General features: G+C 41.6%; 1 protein-coding gene across 3 annotated transcripts; it reads right to left on the reverse strand.

The window, feature by feature from the left end:
* Positions 1 to 5,628: 5,628 nt before the first annotated feature.
* LOC119287071 (protein SABRE-like) lies at positions 5,629 to 24,433 on the reverse strand. 3 transcript variants are annotated; one of them, XM_037566568.1, is made up of 24 exons: positions 24,217 to 24,433; positions 22,854 to 22,965; positions 21,928 to 22,188; positions 20,953 to 21,218; positions 20,379 to 20,601; positions 19,894 to 20,004; positions 19,135 to 19,308; positions 18,970 to 19,047; positions 18,641 to 18,892; positions 15,902 to 17,983; positions 13,409 to 15,230; positions 13,148 to 13,248; positions 11,839 to 12,195; positions 11,599 to 11,717; positions 10,918 to 11,167; positions 10,111 to 10,335; positions 9,621 to 9,754; positions 9,328 to 9,400; positions 8,266 to 8,364; positions 7,670 to 7,843; positions 7,048 to 7,398; positions 6,792 to 6,959; positions 6,251 to 6,620; positions 5,629 to 6,138 (listed from the first exon to the last, which is right to left on the reverse strand). In XM_037566568.1, the coding sequence occupies exons 1-24, from the start codon at positions 24,285 to 24,287 to the stop codon at positions 6,041 to 6,043; spliced, it is 7,971 nt and encodes a 2,656-aa protein (XP_037422465.1). In that variant the 5' UTR covers positions 24,288 to 24,433; the 3' UTR covers positions 5,629 to 6,040. The 3 variants fall into 3 exon arrangements, with proteins under 3 accessions (XP_037422465.1, XP_037422466.1, XP_037422467.1); XM_037566569.1 differs by lacking the exon at positions 19,894 to 20,004 and having other exon boundaries at positions 24,217 to 24,432; XM_037566570.1 differs by lacking the exons at positions 20,379 to 20,601; positions 20,953 to 21,218; positions 21,928 to 22,188; positions 22,854 to 22,965; positions 24,217 to 24,433 and having other exon boundaries at positions 19,135 to 19,303; positions 19,855 to 19,898.
* Between the last annotated feature and the right edge of the window lie 26 nt (positions 24,434 to 24,459).

The following is a 24,459-nucleotide window of genomic DNA, read 5'->3' on the forward strand; positions in this document are numbered from 1 at the left end:
CTACTTGGACAAGGAAAAGGAAGGGGAGTCCTACTCCCGGTAGGAGTAGGACTCCTCCTGCGCGCCTCCTCTAGGGCCGGCCGCACCCCCCCCCTTGGATCCTTTATATACGGAGGCAAGGGGGCACCCTAGGACACACAAGTTGATCTTCGTGATCGTTCCTTAGCCGTGTGCGGTGCCCCCTTCCACCATATTCCACCTCGGTCATATCGTTGCAGTACTTAGGCGAAGCCCTGCGTCAGTAGAACATCATCATCGTCACCACGCCGTTGTGCTGACGGAACTCATCCCCGAAGCTTTGCTGGATCGGAGTCCGGGGATCGTCATCGAGCTGAACGTGTGCTAAGAACTCGGAGGTGCCGGAGTAACGGTGCTTGGATCGGTCGGATCGGGAAGACGTGCGACTACTTCCTCTATGTTGTGTCAACGCTTCCGTTTCGGTCTACGAGGGTACATAGACAACACTCTCCCCTCTCGTTGCTATGCATCACCATGATCTTGCGTGTGCGTAGGAAATTTTTTGAAATTACTACGTTCCCCAACAGTGGCATCTGAGCCTAGGTTTTATATGTTGATGTTATATGCACGAGTAGAACACAAGTGAGTTGTGGGCGATATAAGTCATATTGCTTACCAGCATGTCATACTTTGGTTCGGCGGTATTGTTGGACGAAGCGGCCCGGACCAACATTACGCGTACGCTTACGCGAGACCGGTTCTCCCGACGTGCTTTGCACAGAGGTGACCTGCGGGTGACAGTTTCTCCAACTTTAGTTGAACCGAGTGTGGCTACGCCCGGTCCTTGCGAAGGTTAAAACAGCACCAACTTGACAAACTATCATTGTGGTTTTGATGCATAGGGTAAGATTGGTTCTTGCTTAAGCCCGTAGCAGCCACGTAAAACTTGCAACAACAAAGTAGAGGACGTCTAACTTGTTTTTGCAGGGCATGTTGTGATGTGATATGGTCAAGACATGATGCTAATTTTTTGTATGAGATGATCATGTTTTGTAACCGAGTTATCGGCAACTGGCAGGAGCCATATGGTTGTCGCTTTATTGTATGCAATGCAATCGCGCTGTAATGCTTTACTTTATCACTAAGTGGTAGCGATAGTCGTACAAGCATAAGATTGGCGAGACGACAACGATGCTACGATGGAGATCAAGGTGTCGCGCCGGTGACGATGGTGATCACGACGGTGCTTCGAAGATGGAGATCACAAGCACAAGATGATGATGGCCATATCATATCACTTATATTGATTGCATGTGATTTTTATCTTTTATGCATCTTATCTTGCTTTGATTGACGGTAGCATTATAAGATGATCTCTCACTAATTATCAAGAAGTGTTCTCCCTGAGTATGCACCGTTGCGAAAGTTCTTCGTGCTGAGACACCACGTGATGATCGGGTGTGATAGGCTCTACGTTCAAATACAACGGGTGCAAAACAGTTGCACACGCGGAATACTCAGGTTATACTTGACGAGCCAAGCATATACAGATATGGCCTCGGAACACGAAGACCGAAAGGTCGAGCATGAATCATATAGTAGATATGATCAACATAATGATGTTCACCAATGAAACTACTCCATCTCACGTGATGATCGGACATGGTTTAGTTGATTTGGATCACGTGATCACTTAGAGGATTAGAGGGATGTCTATCTAAGTGGGAGTTCTTAAGTAATATGATTAATTGAACTTTAATTTATCATGAACTTAGTCCTGGTAGTATTAGCATATCTATGTTGTAGATCAATAGCTCGCGTTGTTGCTTTCATATGTTTATTTTGATATGTTCCTAGAGAAAAATTGTGTTGAAAGATGTTAGTAGCAATGATGCGGATTGGATCCGTGATCTGAGGTTTATCCTCATTGCTGCACAGAAGAATTATGTCCTTGATGCACCGCTAGGTGACAGACCTATTGCAGGAGCAGATGCAGACGTTATGAACGTTTGGCTAGCTCAATATGATGACTACTTGATAGTTTAGTGCACCATGCTTAACGGCTTAGAATCGGGACTTCAAAGACGTTTTGAACGTCATGGATCATATGAGATGTTCCAGGAGTTGAAGTTAATATTTCAAGCAAATACCCGAGTTGAGAGATATGAAGTCTCCAACAAGTTCTATGGCTAGAAGATGGAGGAGAATCGCTCAACTAGTGAGCATGTGCTCAGATTGTCTGAGTACTACAATCGCTTGAATCAAGTGGGAGTTAATCTTCCAGATAAAATAGTGATTGACAGAATTCTCTAGTCACCATCACCAAGTTAGTAGAACTTCGTGATGAACTATAATATGCAAGGGATGACAAAAGTAATTCCCAAGCTCTTCGTGATGCTGAAATCGACGAAGGTAGAAATCAAGAAAAACATCAAGTGTTGATGGTTAACAAGACCACTAGTTCCAAGAAAAGGGCAAAGGGAAGAAGGGGAACTTCAAGAAGAACGGCAAGCAAGTTGCTGCTCAAGTGAAGAAGCCCAAGTCTGGTCCTAAGCCTGAGACTAAGTGCTTCTACTGCAAAGGGACTGGTCACAATGCTCAAGTGAAGAAGCCCAAGTCTGGTTCTAATACGCACCGATCAACCCATGGCCGGTGTGGCGGCGCACGCGCAGCTGCTGCCCGTGCCCGACGACATCCTCGCGTGCGTCCTCGGCCGTCTCGAGCCACGCAGCCTCGTCGCGTCCCGCTGCGTCTGCAAAGGCTGGCGCGACGTCATCGACGGCCGCCGCCTGCTGCGGACGACGGACCTCCTCCCGCTCTCGCTCTACGGGATCTTCTTCATGGAGATAGATGTCCTCTGCGCGGACCCCCCAAAGCTCTTCGCAGACCCGCTGACGAGCCCTAGAATCGACGCAAACCTTGACTACGTGGAGGAGGATGATTTACGCATTACGAATCACTGCAACGGGCTTCTCCTGTTGTCGGGCCACGACCACCTGGTGCTCAACCCGGCCACACGGCAATGGGTGCGCCTGCCTCCGCCCCCGCCGCGGTGCACCGAGAGTGGGATGGAGGGCTTCTACGACGACGTCTGCCTTGCCTTTGACCCCACCGTGTCCCCCCGACTATGAGGTATATATGGTTCCTAGCGTCCCCTGCAATCTTGATCCCACGGCGACAATATTTACGGAGGAATCAGAGTGGCCGCCCTCGTCATGTGCAATACGAGTTTTCTCTTCAAGGACATGGAGATGGGAGGAGAGGTCGTTCCTCCGCAGAGGAGAGGCTGCAGGCACCATCGCCGACATGCAGCAATATACAATGTTCCAACGCTGTTACACCGTCTACTGGAAAGGAGCGCTTTATGTGCACTGTCAAAATGACTCCATCATGCGGTATGTATATGCATTTACTCACCGGGGCCTCTCTCAATTTAATTAGCTGGGTGCGGCCTCTCTTTTTTCTTTATTGTAGATTTGGACTCATTTAGGGTCTGATGAAACTCATTGCTTAATACAGTAAATTGTAATACCTTCATTCCAAAAAATATATAATTGCAGTTGTTGCCGGTTTGTCCTAAATCAAACTTGCTTAAGTTTGACCAACCAAAATACATAATTCAACAAGTTCAAATACTCGTTTTGTTAATATATATGTTCTTATTAACATGCATATATTTTATACTCACCCGTTGGCGTCTCAACTTAATTTGCAGCATAACCTTATCGGATGGTGCGTATCAAGTGATTAAATCGCCAACGGGCGGCAAAATGGATGGTTCTACACATCTTTATCTTGGAAAATCAAGCAATGGGGTGTACTGTGCTTTGATTTATCATAATGTTCAGCACCAGTTTCAGGTTTGGTTTCTAGATGAATCTTGTGGTAGAATGGAGTGGGAGTTGAAGAATGATATCAACTTTGCGCCGGTGATGGCAAAATTTTCTTTGGTCGAGTATAAGGATGGACTTCCCAACAAAAATAAGTACAAGGATCGAAACCTAAGACCTTGGATCTTTCTGAGAGGTAATTGTCTTGATGAAGATGTTAAGGAAGGACTAATGGAAGATAATGTTGAATGGGACTACAGCAAGGGTTTTATCCTTGAGACTCGAGATATTAAGGTTAATTGTGACCCAATGCATTTTAGAGAGGTCTATTTCCTTGGATTTCATCCATATAAGGAGATTGTCTTCTTGTGGATGTCACGAGACACAGCAGTTGCTTATGATTTTAGTAGCTCTAAATTACAATACTTGGGCAAGTTACCCGCGCATTGGATCGGATATTCTTTTCTGTACACACCATGTTGGATAGGAGAGTTATCTGAAAAAAAATAATTGTGACTTGTGAGGATAATATTCAGGGTGCATTTTTATTTGACTTGTATAAATTTTGTTCAGGGATATGAATTCTTATAGAAGGCGATTTTAACAACCGGCTCCCATCCTATTTTTATTTCCTCTGCATGTGTACTTTTCTTTTGTGTATGAAAGGTGCATTAGAATGCTAAATGAATTTACCATGCATATGCAAACCATAAGTGATGGATGTGCTATGCTTGCACTTGTTGTGTCCAAAGGAACAATGAGTTATGAAAGGTCCGACTGATGTGTTGTTTGTATCGACGGAATATTTGTTTACATACTAATCTCTAAGTCGCGACAAAAGGCCCCAGCCCCCGGGACACTCCCTCCTCATCAACATCACCAGTGCCTCCGTCGGGCAAAAGCTCGTGATCGTGAGGGTGGTGTCGGTGTTAGTTCAAGAATTACTCCATGGTGTAGTTTGGTTGTGTTGTCCTTCTCCTATGATTGCGTGGTTTGCCCTTGATGAATATGCGCGGAGTCGCGGCTCAATCTTGTAGGTTTGTAGCAGTTAGGCCCCCTCACTAGGTTGCAAAGGTGCAGAGGTATGAGGCTCTAGGCAAAAGCTTTGGATTTAATGGGAGTCATTGTCGGTGATGAGAGCACTCTTGTGCGTCTTCTCCCTCCTTGGAGTCATTACCAAAAAGTACTTCCCTCATTACTGGACCGTGTTCGCTCTAAGTGGGAGCAACAACGGTGGCTGTTGGCAGGGCCGGTTTTTCCTGAGGTTCGGTGGGGTGGTCATGTGCTGGTTGGGCAAAAGATTTCTGGTAGACGGTGGTCGATGATAGTGTACTTGGGCATCGTTTTCCTTCTTGGAGGCGTTTTCGAAGGGAGGTGTGTTAGGTAGGTTATGTGTTTTTGTTTTTGTTTTATATATAAACCAAGCCACTAAGTATTTTTTTTGCTTGTACCTATTTCCATTAACTTTCAAAAAATAACTTCCATAAAAGAAAGTAGAATTGGGCCCTCAACTACATCGGTCACCTCTAGGATTGGCCACATGCTCACTCTTTTAACACTTGTAGCTCAAAATGAACTCGACATCACCAGTGACCATCTACCATCTTTCTATTATATTTCTTACAGGTCACCTTTGTCATTGGATTCATAGCTTAGGAACTTTTCCATTAGGGCGAGCCAATGTTTTCTTTTTCCTTTGAAATATGTAGGATAGGGACCAACCCTAACCAAGGATTCAATTCTATAGGAATCATATCCTATAGCAAATTCCTGTAAACCAAAGACGACTTAACATGACACTACGAGGGTGTTTCTTCAGTAACTATTACAACACAAGATCAACAGCAAAAATTCATGCCTTCATCCACAGCAAAAACGGCGAAAATGGCATGAGCAATGAGACAAGGACTTTTGTTCTCATGATACTGTTACAGAATTTGTGAGAAGGCCTCTTATTTAACTTACAAGGCCAAAATATAATGCCGGCTACATCTGGAATTCTTTACCGATACACCTGACTACAACAATACATATTTTCCTCCGCTGTCTTCACCACCCTACTATGTACAAGGGGGAGTTTTTTTCCCAGAACTACCCCAAAGACTATGCACCTCACAGCAGGTAGAAGTAGAACTGTACATCGCCGGCGGAATAGTTGCTTCTTGTGTTCACCCGGTGAAGGGGTTCGCGACAATCCGCAAGTCATTGTGCTGCCTGTTGAATAGATACTATGGCCTGCCTGCATTGCTTCGCTACTCATGGAAGTCCTCATAAGACGACTCTGACGAATCGCTCTGGTACGGTGTTGTTTCACGCGGGCTAGACGGGAGAGAATCTTGCATTGCTGGTCCTACAACAAAACCAAAAAAAATGTCAGTCCTACATGTGACGAGGATACTTTCCAGGGCAGTGGCACTAACACTTTCGATCCGCAGTGCATAGTTTCGGCGTGTAAGGGATACCTATGATCTTTTGCCCTCTTGGGCGGAACTTTCTTCGGAGGAGCTTCTTAGCTTTTGTAATTGTGAGCTGTCTGGCAAAAGGATACTCACCATCACTCTCACTCCCCTCGTCATGGTATTCATTATCCCCATCGCCTCGCATTGCCCGCACCACAAATGCCTTTGCTCTACGGCGCTGTGAATTGAATAGCCCTCTAATCGATGTGACAAACCCATCACCTGCACCGTCACCTGGCCTCTTCAACCATGATACTGGGAACTGATCAGGTTTTCCATGATGACTGCCATCGCTGTCGCTGAAATTAAGATCATTTTCTGGAACAGTACCATCAAGTGTTTCCCTCTGGTTCTGGGCCTTAAACTTTTTCCCCTGTTCAAGACCAAAGAGTCAGTAATTTTCTAAGTAATAAAGAGTACAGTATAAGGTTGTCCAAAACTTGTGGACACTTGCCACATCAAAGGGGGGTCAAATAGCAAAAAAGAGGCCATGCCATCTCTGATTATGTTCGTTTCCATAACAAGGAATGAATAGTCATCATACCTGCATCCCAGTCACTGACTTTAAAACACCCCAAATGATATGCTTTTTTACTCTTGAGAACAATCTCCTCCATGTACCAGTAAATTCTACACGGTGGAAAGTATCCATAAGCAGCCTTAGGTCATTTATTGCAAGCCTCGATCCCTCGTAAGTAACAAGAAGTTCAACCTACAGTGTCAGCAAGTTTTACACTTACATTAGACTGAAATATTAGATATAGATGTCTCCAGATCCAATGATATAGAGATATATTAACCTGGCTAATCTTGATATTATGAAATTCCATCAATTTCCGAGCTCTTGGCCGCTTCTCATCATTGGATTTTCCTGTTTTCTTTTCCTCGTGAGATAAACGACCAGACTTGATCGATTTGGGATCTTTAGTCTTACTCCTGAACATCTCAGTAGCAGCAACAGTGTTCTCTGCCATAGAATAGCCGTCGCTTTTTGAAGTAATGTTCGAAGAATTCAATAGTGATACCACATCATTATTTGTGGCATTTTCTGTTGCACTTTCTTCCCAGGCCTTTCCAAATGAAGATGTCCGTCCCAACTCCGGATGTGAACCGCATACCATATTGGCCTTTAGACTCTGCAACTTGGATACCTGCATGCAGTTGACCTATTCTGTGAGAGAGACCAATAATAGAAGAAAATTCCATCTGACAGGAGACGACACGAGTAGCTTTAGCACTTCTTTTTAATTGAAGGCGTGCTTAAATACTATAGTGAGCTTCATAGCTCTATCAGGCTGGTTGGGCCCAGCTCTGTACAAGTGGTTAGACCAGAATGACACTATAACTCAGAGGCACCAAACTTGGACCAATTCTACATATTAGTGTCATTGAAATATCCTAGGTTGCTCTTATGTGACTCACCTGCGGATTGTCTCCATGTGAACCTTGCCAACTTGAGACGTTTACTGAAGTACCTGATCTCCCAGGAAGCTCATGCTCCCTGATAGAATAGCTGGTAGAAGCAACAGCATCAGCACCAGAAGATACTCTTCTAGTTCTTCTAGATCCAGTTGATGTTGAGACCCTCCAAATATCCTTTTACACCCAATCAAAATATCAGAAATGAAAATTATATCAACAGAAAACTAAGCAAACAAGGTGTAGAAATAATAAGGGCTCCTTTGATTCAAAGGAATTCTTTAGGATTTTTGAAGGATTGAAATCCTTATGAATTTTTCCTATGTCGGCCCTTTGATTCATAGGATTGGATCCCATAGGAATTTATCCTATGGAATCTTTTGCACTATATTTCATAGGAAATCTAACATCCACTCCAACCTCTTTTTACAATTCCTTTGTTTTTCATGTGGCATCAAACACTCTTTGCTAATCCTATAGGATTCAAGTTGACATGCCACTGCAATCCTATACTTTTCCTATTCCTACATTTCCAAAATCCTGTGAATCAAAGAGGCCCTAAACATGGGAGATGTGACGAAGCATGATTTACGGCTTACCTGACGTCTTTGAGAATCGTCTTCCTCAGGAAAGAAATAATCCCACATCATTCTATACATTGTTTCAGGGAGGTATATTTTCAATGGGTATATCTCCACCTGCAAAGCTCGATCGTGAATACAGAAACATAACTAATGGAGTAGCAGTATAAATCATATATACAGTGCACCAAATGTTTCAGTGGAGTCTAGTCATGAAATGCTTAGAGCAGCTTGTAAATGTGTAATGACAGCAATGCGGCAATCGGATAAAAATATTACTACCACCATCCTTTTTTTTCCATCACTTTGATCTCATGATTCCACATTATAAGGTATGTATGCATCACTAATTACACAACCACGATCTTACATCTTCCAAAAGTATTTCAGGGGAAAACAGAAATATAGGAAACAGAATGTATTAAAGGAGCATATTTTTATGTGGCCAATCTCAAGTACTGTGTATTGGTACAAAAGTATGAAAGTTCTGGCAGCAGAGGTTTTAAAACAACATATGTTCTGCATGGAGTAAAAACACTCCAGTACTACATGAATCTTGTCAAGCAAACAAGCAGGTAAAAATATTAGAAGTATAAAACAATACATATGGTTACAGGTAATTGGATGTTTACATGGACAGCTTAGTTCGAACAAAATTAAATACTCGTTGCATGGCCAAAACAGGCAGATAAATACCACTGAAAACATGCATAAAGTAGGAATGTATAAACTACCATAAACGATCTGGACAGAAAAAGCTAGTATTGTAGTGGATGACGAATGCGAAGAGAATTCCAAAGTATCTACGGGGAGAAACTGAATTCAGATAGACAATTTGGACAATAGTATTTGCTTTTCATGTCATTCTAACGGGTTTCCCTTTCATGGATTTCCTTTTTCTGCTCAATAACTGATTCTAGACATCTCTACAGATCAACTAAATTTGTTTTGTTATGCTAATCCATGTGACTTATGACATGGTGCCATTAAGCTACATCTTGGATTTTAGAACCTTCAGCACAGTAATTGCTCATTTTAGCTCGGCGCAAAATAAGATAACTAGTCCACATGCAAACTAACCTGAAAGAGCTCAAGAGGGGAATTTCCATCCTTCGGAGCACCTTGCTTCGCGTCCACACGAAGCATGACACCTCTGCAATAGAATGCAGTTAACATCATTTGCTGAAACCCCAGTTGATCTACTGGGAGGTTTTAAGAATTATAAAGTAACTGAGAACAGACTGCCCACTAATGTGACATAGCATTAAAAAGTGAATTGAGTGTGAGACTCACACTAGCTTAACATGGTATATATACGTTAATAATATGATGAATAACCAATGTTAGAGATAAAGCCAAAATTAGGCCCTTACTTTTCTGGAGGTGCATTCCATGCAGACAACAATGTATCACATTTGGCACTGGCCATGCAATTCCTCACAACGAAATACTTAGTCGTAAACCGAGCAACACCAATGTCTTTGTAGTCACGATCAAAATCATATACCTGGAAATATTTCAAAAATGAATGATTGAACAACCAGAATAGTTAGTCGATTGGAAAGTACTCCCTCCGTTCCAAATTACTCGTCGCAGAAATGGATGTATCTAGAACTAAAATACATCTAGATACATCCATACCTGCGACAAGTAATTCGGAACGGAGGGAGTACTACAAATCACTAGGGGAAAAGGTAGTTTGAGAAAATCTTCAGATTGTGAAACATCAGTTATAGGCTTATAGCCAAAAGAATAAAATAAAGTTGCAGTAAATTAATGCATTGGGGTTGGCACATGGTACATACAAAAGACAGTAATGAAACTACAAACAAAGAACTGTTCCACAAAAGTTTGAACACATACCATATCACTGATCTCAGCTTCGGCAAAAGTATTCCCATCTGCAAGCATGCTCCATACAACTTTGCTGATTTTCATAGAGATTCGCATGGCACAAGATGGGGTTTTGTTCTTTTCTTTTTCCATCAAGCGTAACTGGGCAGCTTTTTGTAGTGCTTTCCTTAACGCAGAAGATGCAAATTTTCGAGATTTCTGGAGATTTAGAAGGTCTCTCTTCAGTCCTTCCACCTGATTACAGTATAATATCAGTCAAACATTGTACAGAAACTACACTCCGATAACTGGAAGTTTTGACTCCTATGTTTGAAGCTGATATAGAGCAAACAGAATCAATAGAGTGTATTTCAGTCTGAGATGTTTGTGGTATGAGGAACAGATACATGTACTTGGCTCTAACAACACACATAACAGAAAGTGAGTACATGCTATCTTTAGCCCTATAAATATTAAAGCAGGGGATGGTCCGTATGCCATCCACCTCCTCCCTTCCACTGAATGCAACTTCCTGACTATTCAGGCGGTCTCTTTATGCTTTTCAACATCTTGTCTTAATGTTTGCAAAATATGTCATATCAAAATTAACTTGTTTTTTCACTACAAGTCAGTTTTTCTGGCCATGAATTTATATGTATACTGATGTGCCACATGATTAGATATTTATTACTACCATAGAAACATGCAGCAATTCGGCTAGTATGTGTAGATTTGCTACCAAACACAAAAGTACTTTGATGTTATTATAATGATATAGGCACCATAAAAAATACATTTTTTATTTGGAACAGGCCATACAAAGTTTTGAAAAATTACCAGTGATGCTTTCCCACTGTTAATCATCCAGAACGAATTATCCTTTTCCGCAGAAAGATGGTCGATATGACTATCACCAGTTCCAGCTAAGGATCTTATATCATCAAGCAATAACTTTCTCTCCCTTTCTCGCTGTTCGAGATTAATTTTTGCAAGCTCCACCTCTTCTACTCCATCAGGGACCACCTCATCAGCCTCTTCTTCAACATCTTCGTCATCCGATGGATACTGAAGACTGTTTTTCCTAGGCCTGTGGCAGAAAGATTAACGAGAAATGAGGACGAATTTTGAGATACTGCTAACTCGTTAAATAGGTCCTGCTTTAGATAATTACGAGTGAAAATTACCCAAAAAAACATGTAAACGCACAAACCTTTATTCAAAGAAGAGTGGTAAAAGATTCCTTGCCTCTTTGAAATATCAACCGAACATGTGTCATTCACATGGTGTGTAGATCAAAGTGTAAAACAACTAAAATTTTGGCACATGGTGCAAGAGGCCTCTATCCACAAAATGACAGTGTTTATTTAGTTAAAAATGTGCCTTTTACGAAACAATATTATGCCGTGGTATAGTAACTTCATTAATCTTTAGGGCGAGCTCGATGACCACATACTGAAAGCAACAAACATAAGTAATTCAGCATAAGAAAAGGGTCCATGAACCTAGAAGGAATCTTACTTGGGAAGCCTTGCAAACAGGAGATTGCTAAGCACATCCAACATAACTTGAAACTGGCGTGAAGTCATTGTTGCGGTAATGTTTGGAGAATTGAAACGTAACTCCTTTAATGGCTTAACCTGGATCATTAAATACAATAATCAGAAGAACATTACTTCATGCATATAGTTTTCCTAGACTGGACCCAGTACAAACTCAGACATTGGGATTGGCCTGTATCCTTAAGACTCTTAGCTTTACCTTCAAGTCTGCAGTTCCACCCTTGTGACGGGTATAACGGAAGTACATCTGGCAAGGCATAAATACTCTCTCTAGCAAGGCCCCTGTGCGCTTCAATTTCTCCGAACTACCGAGAATACGAGGAAGCCACTGTAGGCCTGCACCAGGGTCCACATCAGTCGGTGCAACATGAGCCTGAACATCTTTCAGAATCACGGAGAGATCAGCTTTTTTCCAGGTCATTTCAGGTTGTGGTTCAGGAATGTGTAGACTGCTTGTCCCCAGCGCTTGCTCTAGCATCTCTTTCCCAACATGAACAACTGAATGAAATGAACGTGCCATAACACGTCCACTAGCTGCAGCAAGTAGAAATCTACCCTGGTACATATAGCACAAGCTTCAGTTTCTTGCCAAAAAAGCCATACAGCTATTATTGCAATAAATCATAATCTACATGAGCCTGGTACATAAACACCAATTCCATGACCCCTTCACGTCACTACCACACCAAAGGAAAATAAAAATTACCAAACAGAGCAACTATACATTCATACACGCCCAGAGCCCACAAGAGAAACAAGACTAAGGCACAAAGAGATACAGTGTTCATGACAGGCGAGGTGGTTCTGAAGTTTCACAAAATTACTGTATTGGATACTGGATATTCCCTGATACTAGGAAATATTGGAGAAAATGGGGTTTAAAATAAATAAACAAATTTACACTTCTTCGATACAGTCGGATACCCCTCCAATAATTCTAGAGCATTTAACTCCTCATTTGAAACCTATCGCAACGCACAGCACTCAACTAAATCTACAAGGTTATATCAGTTGTTCAGAGTAAGAAGTGATATTTATTAAAATTGCTATGCTACGTTGGATATAGATGATTTGTTAGTTTTTCTTGAATGCATAATGTCTCGTGTTACTAAAATGGGTCGGTAAAACAGATGGTATCGAAGTGTATAGTAAATTACACTGTCAATTGGATATAGTTTCATCCATGTATGGTAATCCCCTTCATGCATCCGTATACGTTTTGTATCATTGCTATATATATAATGTATTGGCATATTGCTGTTTTGAGGCAAAATGTGTTACTTTAAGTGGGTTATAAATGAAAGAACATGCCGTGGGGCCCCAAACTGACCTAAACTGGTGACACCCAAAAACTACCAACATATATGAAGGTGTTGAGTTAAGACTCGCAACGAGCGCAACCTCGTGTTTAGTTGCCACTATGACTTTGGAACCCTGAACAGACCGCCGGTGTTAATTTTTTTATCATTAGTTAAAGAACAGAATATAAGTACTTCAAGATCACTTACATTGGCATCTTCAGAATGTAGGTTGAACTGGGGCTTGACAACATTGACCATAAAATGGAGATTCCCTCCTTTATCCAAATCATCAAACATGCCATACTTCACTGCAGCATGGACAAAAAGAGGATTTAACCAAAAAGGTAGCGGTAATCGGTAATAATTCCCATAGTTTTGTACTTTTGAACTGACACAAGTGAACTAGTGAAAGAAATGAAGCCTGCAACTTTTGGTACCACATGAAACATCTAGCAAAAGTAAGCATACCTGCTATATCAGAGGAGCGATTGGGTTTACTATGCAATGGAGAAGTAGAGCCCAGAGCTTCAGCATGCTGCACCGAAGGAGAACCGACATGGGTAGAAGAGGTAGCATCTTGAGCTAATCTATAGCTATCTGCATTCTGCCTTTCCCCAATCATCTTTCTTTGTGCATATTGCCGCGAAGGCGAGGGTTTTGGAGGTTCAAATGCTTTGGAAATTCCTCCAACCCATGACCAAACTGCATCACGATTCTCAATGGTCCATAAAAGCCTAAGACCGTACACAAACACCCGTTGACAATTGTCTGCCAACACCACATTGAAACCATCATCATCATCACTATGCTCAGATAGACTATGGTCACTTTCACTGCCATTCTCAAACTCAGATCTGACATATGTTATCTCAAGATTCCGACCAGCGTCCTGCCATTCCATAAGCCTTGCAGGGTCTGCCTTTGGAGCTTGTCTTCTTATTGTGAAATAATCAGAGGACAAGAGGAAACCATCCTCATGTTTTTCTTGAAAACTGCCCATGGTGCATTTATCTTTGCCCTGTGACGGCAGGGTAGTAGTCTTTAATTTGGACACATTTTCAACTGAGGACAAGTTAACATCTCGCACTAGATAAACCTCTGGCCTGTATAGATCAAGACCGCGATAAACTAGATCCAGAGGTTCACGCTTACAATCAAATGTGTATTTCTGTTTACCTCGACTGTAACACAATTCATACTTCAAACTTGACATTTTAAAGGTCAAGCCACTGGCAGGATCATCTTCAGTTAAAGTGGCATGTCTTATGCAACAGGGAGTAGCATCAACCCGGAAAAAGAACTCAACCAAAACTTTATCCATTGAGAGGTTACCAGATCTAGCAGCTCGAGGAATTTTATATCGAGGCCATCTAGAGAAAGAACGCAGTTTGTGTGGGGGGCTGTAGTTTAAGCTCCACCATTTGAAAACCCAAGCAAGGTCATGAGCACCCAGGTTCATTGTAGGGAAATCAACATCAGCTATTTTGGAGCAACTACCAAAGGCAGACCCACATCGCATTGAATTGTTTGCATAGCAGGGAGATGATGTGCCATTATCAGACTGCACCTGCAAAGGTCTAAGGGAGAAGTTCCACCTAAGAGAGAGATAAGTAGATCGAAATGGATCATAAACCTTCTTCCTTGGCTCACCCTCAATAGGGAGTGCATGCAGATAATGATTCAAAGGGCTGCCAGATTCACACTGCCAGTCGATAATCACATTAAGAGAGAACAAAGGAGCATAAATAAAAGGCCTGGGCACGCCAGATGGCACTTTTAAGCTGCAATTCTTCATCATACTCTCTAAGCTACTGATATACATCCCGAATTCCTTTGCAGAGACATCTACATGCCCATCCGTTTGCTGGATTTCCATGTATTCAGAAACAATTTGCAGTCTGTCTACCTTCTCATAAGGATTAGTTGTTGCCAGGATCTTCCATTTTGTCTCATTGAAATACAAAACTATCTTTCCATGGATGTAGTATCTGATGTCATCCCACCATGGCAAGCTGCGCTCCTTTTTAGGTGGTTGGTTTGCTGCACCAGAACTTTTATCTCTGGAGCTAAGATTAACTTTCTTTAGGGCTACTTGAAATGCATAACTTATATCAGCAAAAGATGGCTCGTAGCCAACACCAAAAGAAATTTCTCCTCTCTGGAAATAAACAGGTAAATTGGAGTACATTTTAATTGCTGGTGTGGTACCACTGGCAGAACGTAACATTTTGACTTTGTGCCATCTGCCAATATATACATCTTGGTGTATTTGGGGTTGAAAACATGTTGCCTGCAAGTAGATACAATGGGAAACAAAAACACAAAATACTCTGAATAAGACTTGCATCCAAATATGTAACAACCAGATCTAAATGTCCCTACAAGAACTCGTATCTGGCAGGTATTTGCAGAGTTAAAGCTTTCAGGAGTGAGCTCGATTTTTGAGTATGTTCGAAAAAACATTAGCATACCCTTATGTTTTAATAAGTAGCCTATAAGGAATCCTTAATAATTCAATGAATATCTCAGTCATATAACTCTTACATGTGAAATAGGGGAATTTGAGTCATCCATTACCATGAAAAACTAGCTGAAGATAATATGCTAAACAATATGAAGTTTGATATAATTATTAGTGCAAACTAGTTTAATCAGGTCTGTCAAAACACAATGCAGAAGCCAACCCCAAGTCAACATGCACACTAAAGGGATTGAAAATAGATAGCATAGGAACAGAAAAGAAACAACAGATCCAAGTATCGTAATTTCCATCTAAGCATGTAACAAATCATTAACGGCTCATTACCTCTATGTTTTAACATATATCGAAGTAAACTCTCAACACAAAAAGGAGAAGGTGGGTGCTATGAGTTCCAGCCTTATAACAAAGCTATAATCATGCATAAAATTAACTTGGGAACATGAATGAGCAATACAAACAAAGAATTTGATGGACCTCACCTGCTGGGCAAGCACAACACGACCTTGACATTTCCCACTGGTTGCAGAAAAGAGAGGAGATGTATAGTCTCTCACTTGTATGACCAAGGACCCTGCAAGGAGAGCAATATCACTCCCATATAGTCGAGAGAATGGTATGCCTTTCTCCTGACAAACAGGGTCGACTCCCTTTATAAATTCAACCATCTCTGTTGCTCCACCATTTATTCTGGTCAAAGTAATATCAAGTTCAGAAGCAGAAAGTGAAAGAAGTGAAGCTCTCCGTGAACTTGGCTTGAATCCAGCTTGAAAACCTTCTGCACACGCCCCCGACCCTTCTGCAAATACCTTCTTTTGACAAGCCACATAATACGAACGAAATGCTTTCTTATGGATTTCTTCCCGCAGCCTTTGAAGAGCTGTGGTGTCATGCACGTCAACCTCCATTCCATCATACATAAATTTTCCCTCAGAGCTGCAGTGGTTAGAATCTACACTTCCTGATATAGCATCATCAAGAAATTTTAATCTAACACCTGATTCACAGGTTTTGTTCCTCATCAAATAGTAATGTTCATCAAGCCAACCTTGTATGGGCTCCTCCTCTATTTCTGCCATGAGTTTACGCAACACGAACTTTACAGATCCAAAACTGGAAGCTCCAGACTTAACCTTCTTCGAGTTCTCTTTGCCATCAGGAAACAATATACTTCTTTTGGCAGCAGAAACAAGCTTTAGGCCACGAATCATATCTTCAACGGCATCCTCTATGGCACGCAACGGTAACCTGAATGGCATGCAAATATGAACATCTAGCCCTTGAACGACCCAATCTCTCTTGGGTGATGGTTCAACCTTTGCACTGAGCGAATTTGCAGTACTGAAAGGAATACATGAGATCTGTATTCGTGTGCTGTTTAGAACCCTGGCACCATTAAGGCTGACAGAAAGACCCTCCGATAGTACACCTATCTTGGCATTCTCGGTGAAGATAGATTGTACATGCATGTTTGCTTCGACACCATCTGCGAGCTCAGCAGATATTCTCAACACTTCCACATCAACGGCAAAAATTGAACCTCTTTTGTCAGACTTCTGAGGTTTCACTGAACCAGCAGCTATGTTGACATGCTCATTCTCCTTGATACTGCCAGTTCCAGTCATCAGCTTCCCGGAACTCTGAATCTTGTTATGATGCAGGAACCACTTAAAGCGGATAAAGGTCTCAAAGAGTGCTAAATGAGCATCAGGTTCCCATCTGATATTAATGTCTGTTGCACTGAAGAGGGAACAAACAGCGACATCTGTAAGGCCACCGGATCGGCGAACAATTTTAGCATTCTGCATATCTAGTAAGGTAACTTTGATACCAGAGCTGTGATCTTCCTCGTACATTGCTTTCACCCGTTCCAATTCTGCTTGTGTTGACTTTTTCTCCTTGTCTACACATACAGCAAGATGAGAGATAACTAAAGATGAAGTGAACCTCAAGTTGCGGCCAATGCCTGGTGGTTCCGAAGTTATACTTGCCGTACGTTGTGTGCCATCAGCAGAAACGTCAACAATTACTTGACCACCTTGAGTGCCATAGTTCACGCGCTTTGGATCAGCAATTGGCATATTTAATATATTTATATCACCACTGTAAGTAATAGAGAACTTTTGTAGGCTTAATTTCAATATTTCAATGCCTTTTGTTTTCTTTTTCCGTCTCTCCTCCAAATCCTTTTCTTTATCCTTCTCACGAGAGGATGAAAGGTTCTTAAATAGATCCCTAAAGGACATCAAATTGAGCAGAAGAGATTCCAAATGCTTGAAACCAAACTTTACTCCTATGCCACTGATATCAATGGAAAATACAAGTGCAAGTCTACTAGTTTCAGCCATGTCTTGGACCTCAATTTCTCTGTACCCCCAATCAAGGCTCACCCGAGCAATGTGCATTAAGGAGCCTGAGCAAGTATCAACGCCAAATATGTTTTCCTTCAAGAATTCCCTATACCCATCTTCCATGTGCACCAGCATTTCACCAAGTTCAGTGTGTATCTGAATCCCCTTGCTGGCAATGTTATTTGCAAATACATGTGATGACTGGCAACAAGCCTGCAAAATGAAAGGAACATATGAACTGGAAGAAGATGATGCTTATACTAATACAAATTGTAAGAAATGCTGTAAAAGGTTACTAAAGTTACTTTGGCATGCTCAGAGAAACTTGCACCCTATTGTCAAACGACCAAGTGCTATTAACTGTAAAAAGGATACCAAAAAAACTATACTTTCACAAGTTCAGAGGACTTGCACCATACTGCAGAAGAACTATGTGCTATTAAGACATGGAAAGTAGGGATAAGAAAAGAAACTAGTATCTAGATAGTATGTGTTCATGACCCATAATGAGAGTTCATCCACAATACTCACACTTGCCTGCACAGCCGCAGTACCAACTTATTCATTATTTTCCCGTGCTAGACCTCTAGTACATCTAGAATAAATTAGGCATCTGCATCTACACACACCAACCAGTAGATTAAACCATCACCAATCAATTAACTCTTGACACCAAACACCAAAATATAAAAAATTTAGACAAACAGGGCGGCCAAAAGCCCCCCGGTTCCATTGATCACAACGAACACAATCCATAATCGATGCCACGACAAAAGAAATACTAGTATTTACAATCCATAAGAGCCATCTACATAAAACAAGTGCTGCGCAGAACAAACCTTATCTTAAATGAATCTCGAGAGAACTTACATGATACAATACCAACCCACTAGGGCTGTAAAGCATGACAGTCATTTCTGGGGCAGAAACTGTGCAAGTCCACATAATTGGCTTGATCTCCTTTGTTTGAGAAATTTCTTGATGAGAGTTTGCCTTTGAAAGCTTCATTCCTTTGGTTCTCGAAGAATGAAGGCGCATCCATGGCATCAATCTGCTCAACATAAGATTGCATTGTGTACCACCAAGCTTGGCATCGATTTCGGCTCTGATTGGAAGAAGTGGCTGAAAGGAAGTCATACTTTTTAGCTCTAAAGGGCAGTTGCAATAGTCAATCAACTAAAGTGAACAAAGATGCTTACATCCAACGGAATATCCAAAGAAGCTACCACAGCAACTTTAAGAACTTCCAACAGAGAGCTTGAGCCTTCTCTAACTAACTGCAAGGCAACAAAGTTAATAGTGCTGATTGATGAATAGCTACTGAAAGTATAACGAGAGTCTTGGATAAAGCAATAGAGAAGTACATGGATCTCACTAAGAACAATCTGAACATCGAAGTGCGGTGTAGCTTCCTCTAGATCGTCCTGTGGCAGGGATTTCGTACTAGTAAAGTTGATCCCCGTAACATTGTTATCAACACTAAGCCCTTCCCCCAGGTGTGTAAACTTCACATCAAGCTTCGGCAGACTGAAGCTAACCTTCCAAAGAACAAATATAATATTTAGCAATACTTTTCAGGTACAGCCGAAACATAAGCGAGTAAAAAACTACAGTTCTTCATTGATTTTCGACTGCCAAAAGAAGGATTGTAAATTTTAGTATCGCGTGTGAACATATGCCACAGAATCATGATTAAGCTCGCGACAAGCCACGTGCCAACAAATTTTCCTAACAATTACTCCCTCCGATCCGAATTACTTGTCGCAGGTATGGATGTATCTAGATGTATTTTAGTTCTAGATACGTCCATTTCTGCGACGAGTAATTTGGAACGGAGGGAGTACAAACTTGAGGGCCTACTATCTAGTTTTCTCATGCACTCCAAAACATCATCAAAAACGCATAACAAGACTTCTATCTCAGGCGAAGCAGTTAATTTAACAAGTGAGAAGTTAAAGGATTTGGCCCTGCCTATGCACGATTGATATATTACTAACATTGGTCATTATAAAGTAGGCAAGCTTTTAGCTTATGGAACCGTGCACCCATCCTACTCATGCAATGAGAAACATGACAAAACCAACCTCAATCTATGTTGCGGATTAAAATACATGGTTACCAACCACTAATGGAAGTCTCCAAGTCCGAAGACTAATCATGCAACAACAAAAATGGCCTCCAGCCATTTTCAGAAGTAGCACAGCAAAATACCCAAAGCAGCTCTGCCTGGACAACTACATCAAGTGACTTGCATCAAATGCACATTACAGTGCAGTTAAACTCAAATCAGGTATACAATTAATACTGCAGGAGTTGTGTTGATGTTTGCAAAGCCTCCCTCCTGATAAAATATTGTCCATGCTGCAATATTATGTGCTGGTTTGACTGAATTTATGTTTCCAAGAGACTGAAATGCTAGCTAAGCAGGACACTCACAGGAGAAGAGAAAAGCAAGATTATGAATGTGAGCTGGGGCTGCAACTGGGCTTACAAAAGATATCGAACAGAATCACAGTTGTTGCAAGCACAAACAACATTAGTGTGCTATAGTAAATGAACTGAATAATTGTTGTTTACCCTACACTAGAAACTTTTAGTGCTAACAAACCTTATCTGGAAATGCAAGCATCTGCTTCTTTAATGCTGGTAGAATAGATTTGCTTTTCGAGATCTGTTTAGTTGAAGAAGTACCAGCGATAGCATCTCCGGCATTCTCAGAGCCACCATTATTCTCTGGCTTTGCATGTTTCTTGTAAAAGAGTCGTTCATCGATGTTCGCAGTAACATCTCCACATTTCAATTCGAGATTAACAATTTTAACACCTCTTTCCCTGTCAAAAAACTATCAATTTCTGAATACACACAAGAAAAGTAAAAAGCTATTGAAACCTAAATATGATAAAGATACGAGGTGTCAAGGCATTGCTTGGCCAATTGAAAACACGATTTTCGTATCCTGGCTATATTATCTAGATATATGAAAGTGTTTTCGCATTACTTTGAACCAACTGATAATTAATCAACAGAAACTAATTTGAGAATAATCTACAGCTTATCAGAAATTGTATATGACTTCCATAACAATTAGAGACCCGAGTGTTTTAATCCACATTTACAATCCAAAATATCAATTAACAAAATGTGCACCCAATATAACAGTTACCAAGAACAAAATAACTCACTTTTCATGACCAAACTCACAAATTACCAACAAATCTTCACAAACAAATGGTGCCAGAAATTTCTCAGAACTTGATAGAGAAGCTTGATCAGACTGGAAAGTATCAAGCTGATTACCGCTGCCCACCGGATCAGCAATCAGCCCAAAATCTCCAAGGTGTACATTTAAAGGTAATATGTGCAACTTGACACCAAGAATATGATTAGGTCCGGCGATTTTAAATGTATCCACCTTTAGCTCTTTGATGTCAACAGCACCATCTGGTACCTGCATCATTGTTGTGGAAATAACAATTATAAATAACAGCACAGAACAGCAAACAGCCAAACACAAAAGGTATGTTTCAGTCAGCAAACGGTGCATCCAGCACATCTCAGTGGTTGGGTGATGACTTCTGCTGAGATGCATTTCAGGAGAAAAAAATTGAATATGGAAGACAGAACGCCAGAAAAACTATGCCAATTAAACAATTATTATGCTGCATGCTATACTGGTGACCCATGCACATGAATGCTTAGTTTAGCTGCCTAAAGCTCCTAAAAACACGACAATACCGGTTGGTGAAAACTTTACACTGGTCCCACCTTTTAGATTGTGTACATGGCCATAAAGGCACATGTAACATGCAGAAAATTAAGCCAATGATGGTTATTATAGTCTAACTAGGTAACCTTTTACTCCTATCAAAATATATTCTTTCCTAGTCTTTCTGGACTCTCTCTATAGTTCCCTTGTAACAGAGTTGTCACTTTGAACTAGTGGGAAATAAGGAATAACAGGTATTATATTATACATGTAAAGCTACCAATCTGAACTAAATTCAACAGTAGAACTGTTTGAATGCAGATTGCAGAGGGAACAAAATATTGAATGTCGAAACACTAGATATGTTATTGTCATACAAGTTAAAAACAAGCAAAATGCATACACACATCAAATTTTGAAATATAAGGCAATAGCAAGATAAGAAGGTTACCTTGATCATCAGATCTGCCACAGAAACAGATAAAAGTCTAGCCATACTTGATGTTATCAACCATTTCCCTTTTCCCGTGGAGCGAGGCTTTGATGGTTTGCTTGTCTTTTTGCTTCGCGAAGATGATCTAGTTACAATTTCAAGATCACTTATCAGCAGTTGCACCTTTGGGTCCTTGGAAAGGACACCGAAACTTAGTTTGACCAGCGACTTGCGGAAACTTAGTTTTATTTCACCAATTGAAACTGATTTAAGAGGACCCTGTGAAGAAGAAAAGGTGGCACAAATGAATTAGCAAGCAAGTAATCAAATGCATGTTCACCAACAAACATCAAATGATTTTGATTTTTAGCTATTAACTATGTAAGTATATTATGACAGGAAAGATGGTATGGCCATCTCCACTACAAGTAGACAAAAACCAGCATGAAATGAGAGTTTTAGCATAAGTCAAGACCTTTTTGTTATAAAAAATAAATATTCTGCAATTTCAAGGTAATAACGTTTGTTATCTCCTTCCTGCTATTTTATTCATGGAGCCACTAGGGTGGGGTTCATCAGGATAATTGTATTGATACCTTATGCGTTGACAATGGTTAACAATTTATTTCATTTTAGAGGGTATGCAACATCCGTAAGTTAAGTGATCTTAGGCAACCCGGCTACATTGTGGGAAAGCATAAATTTTAACTGTTCATATCACAAACATGAAAAGCATTAGATAATGATCTGCTTGAAAGTGCAACAAAGCATGACAATTAGCAAAGCCCTGACTAAGTAGCAAAAGTAATAGCACCAGATTGCGTGTAGAAAAAGGAACTGAATACACCAAACCAAGTTGTTCTAAATTAAAAACAAACTGAAAAGGCTTAAAATAGACAGTCATGACCTTCAAGCAACATAGAAGTGTGAGATGAAAGACAAACCTTGCTGAACTTTATGGTTACATCACGCAAGCAATTGAAGCCAGCAACTCGAAACACAACGGAAGCACGTAATACACGGCTCAAGAACCAAGCTAACAATCTTGCAGCAAACCTGCAACGAATCCAAACACAGAATGAATAGACGTTTCCCTACAGATTTTCTTTGTCACAAAAAAAATGTTGAAGTATTCAAGTGATAGAACATTTAACTTTTATCGGCATCACATTATCTTAAGAGATAGAACAATAAATTGTTTGTGGCATATCTATAGTTCTATACCATTATGTCGTTGAATAAATGTTTTGTGTGCGACTGGCGTTAAATCAGTACAGTAGAATGACAATCAAAAAGTCAAGATAAGTCAAACCCTTCTTCATGACATGTCACTTTTTTCTTCCATAACAAAGACGTAGTAGAAATATATGTTCCAACAAACAGGCTTAATTCATTAGCCACAACAGAATGGGAAGCCTGGTATTTACCGTTAGATGTTCAACAAGGTTTATTTACATGATATAGTATCATGTGAACAGTAATGTGAACTGATTGGGTTAGAATCCATCATTGAGAAACTAGGGATGTGGTTAATATAGTATCCGCAAATAGCATACAAATCTTGAACACGCCACTATAATTAACCATAAAGCACGCGGAAGGCAAGAAAGGGAAGCTACTACATTGTCCTATAATACAAGTCTATGAATTTTGCTAGATGGACACGAAACGCACAATGACGAATTTTACTGATACACCGTCCACCAAAAAGCAAGAGCTCTCAGTTATCGGACCATATCACCACTTTGCTGCCAATTGGTACCAACTAGGGGGCAAACGGGGAGAAGTTTGCAATTGACCATCCAGACGGAGAAATGAATGGACGAAAGCCCCGATCTTGCTTGGATCTTGCTACCAAGCAGTAGCTCGGAAAGCAGCACACGCTGCACCCGATGAGATGAAATGGCTAGTATACACACACCCTTAGACACTGAAGACCTGAAACTTGGCACTGCAAAACCCCAACCAGACCCACACCACGGAGAGCTCCCCGGACGGGAGGTTGCAGCCCTCCCACGAGGCTCCAGTTCACTGCTGCGGCTGCTAGTGGAGTGGCACTAAGTGAGCCACTTCAGTCCTCGGCCAGGAACCACCAACCACTCAATCAATTAACCGACCAACCCCGGAACTGAAAATCCGACTCTCGACAAGCAGCGGCGCTAAGCAGCAGGCGGCGCCCGGAGCCGAGTGCCCGGATTCCCCCCGCGGGAAGCCCGAAAGCCAAGCTCGGCGCGCGCGGGATCCCCTCCGCCCCCGGCATTCCTGGCGGTTTCCGGCGCGCGTGCGGGGAGGAGGAGGGCGGCTTACGTGAAGACGACCCAGCCGATGACGGAGACGGCGAGGAACACCGAGAAGAACTTGACCGGCGAGGACGCCATGCCCGCCCCGCCGGGCGGCCGGATCCGCGCGCTCAGGCCGCCCGGATCCGGGGGGGCGACATGGGCTCCGCCGACGCGCGCGGGCGGCGGGATCGGGAACCCTGGCGCTAGCTCCTCCGGGGCGGGGGAGCGAGCGGGCGGCTCGCTTGCCGGCGGCTGGCTGCTGGGGGGA

This window comes from Triticum dicoccoides, chromosome 4A (assembly GCF_002162155.2).
Source record: "Triticum dicoccoides isolate Atlit2015 ecotype Zavitan chromosome 4A, WEW_v2.0, whole genome shotgun sequence".
In the NCBI taxonomy this organism is placed as follows: Eukaryota; Viridiplantae; Streptophyta; class Magnoliopsida; order Poales; family Poaceae; genus Triticum; species Triticum dicoccoides.

What these genes read in the sequence shown, in the direction of transcription:
- LOC119287071 (XM_037566568.1), bottom strand. Translation starts at nt 24,287, where the DNA reads ATGGCGTCCTCGCCGGTCAAGTTCTTCTCGGTGTTCCTCGCCGTCTCC. An exon ending in TCGCTCCTCTGATATAGCAG is followed by an intron (nt 13,249 to 13,408) that starts GTATGCTTACTT and finishes TCCATGCTGCAG; the next exon opens with TGAAGTATGGCATGTTTGAT. An exon ending in ATAATATCAAGATTAGCCAG is followed by an intron (nt 6,960 to 7,047) that starts GTTAATATATCT and finishes CTGACACTGTAG; the next exon opens with GTTGAACTTCTTGTTACTTA.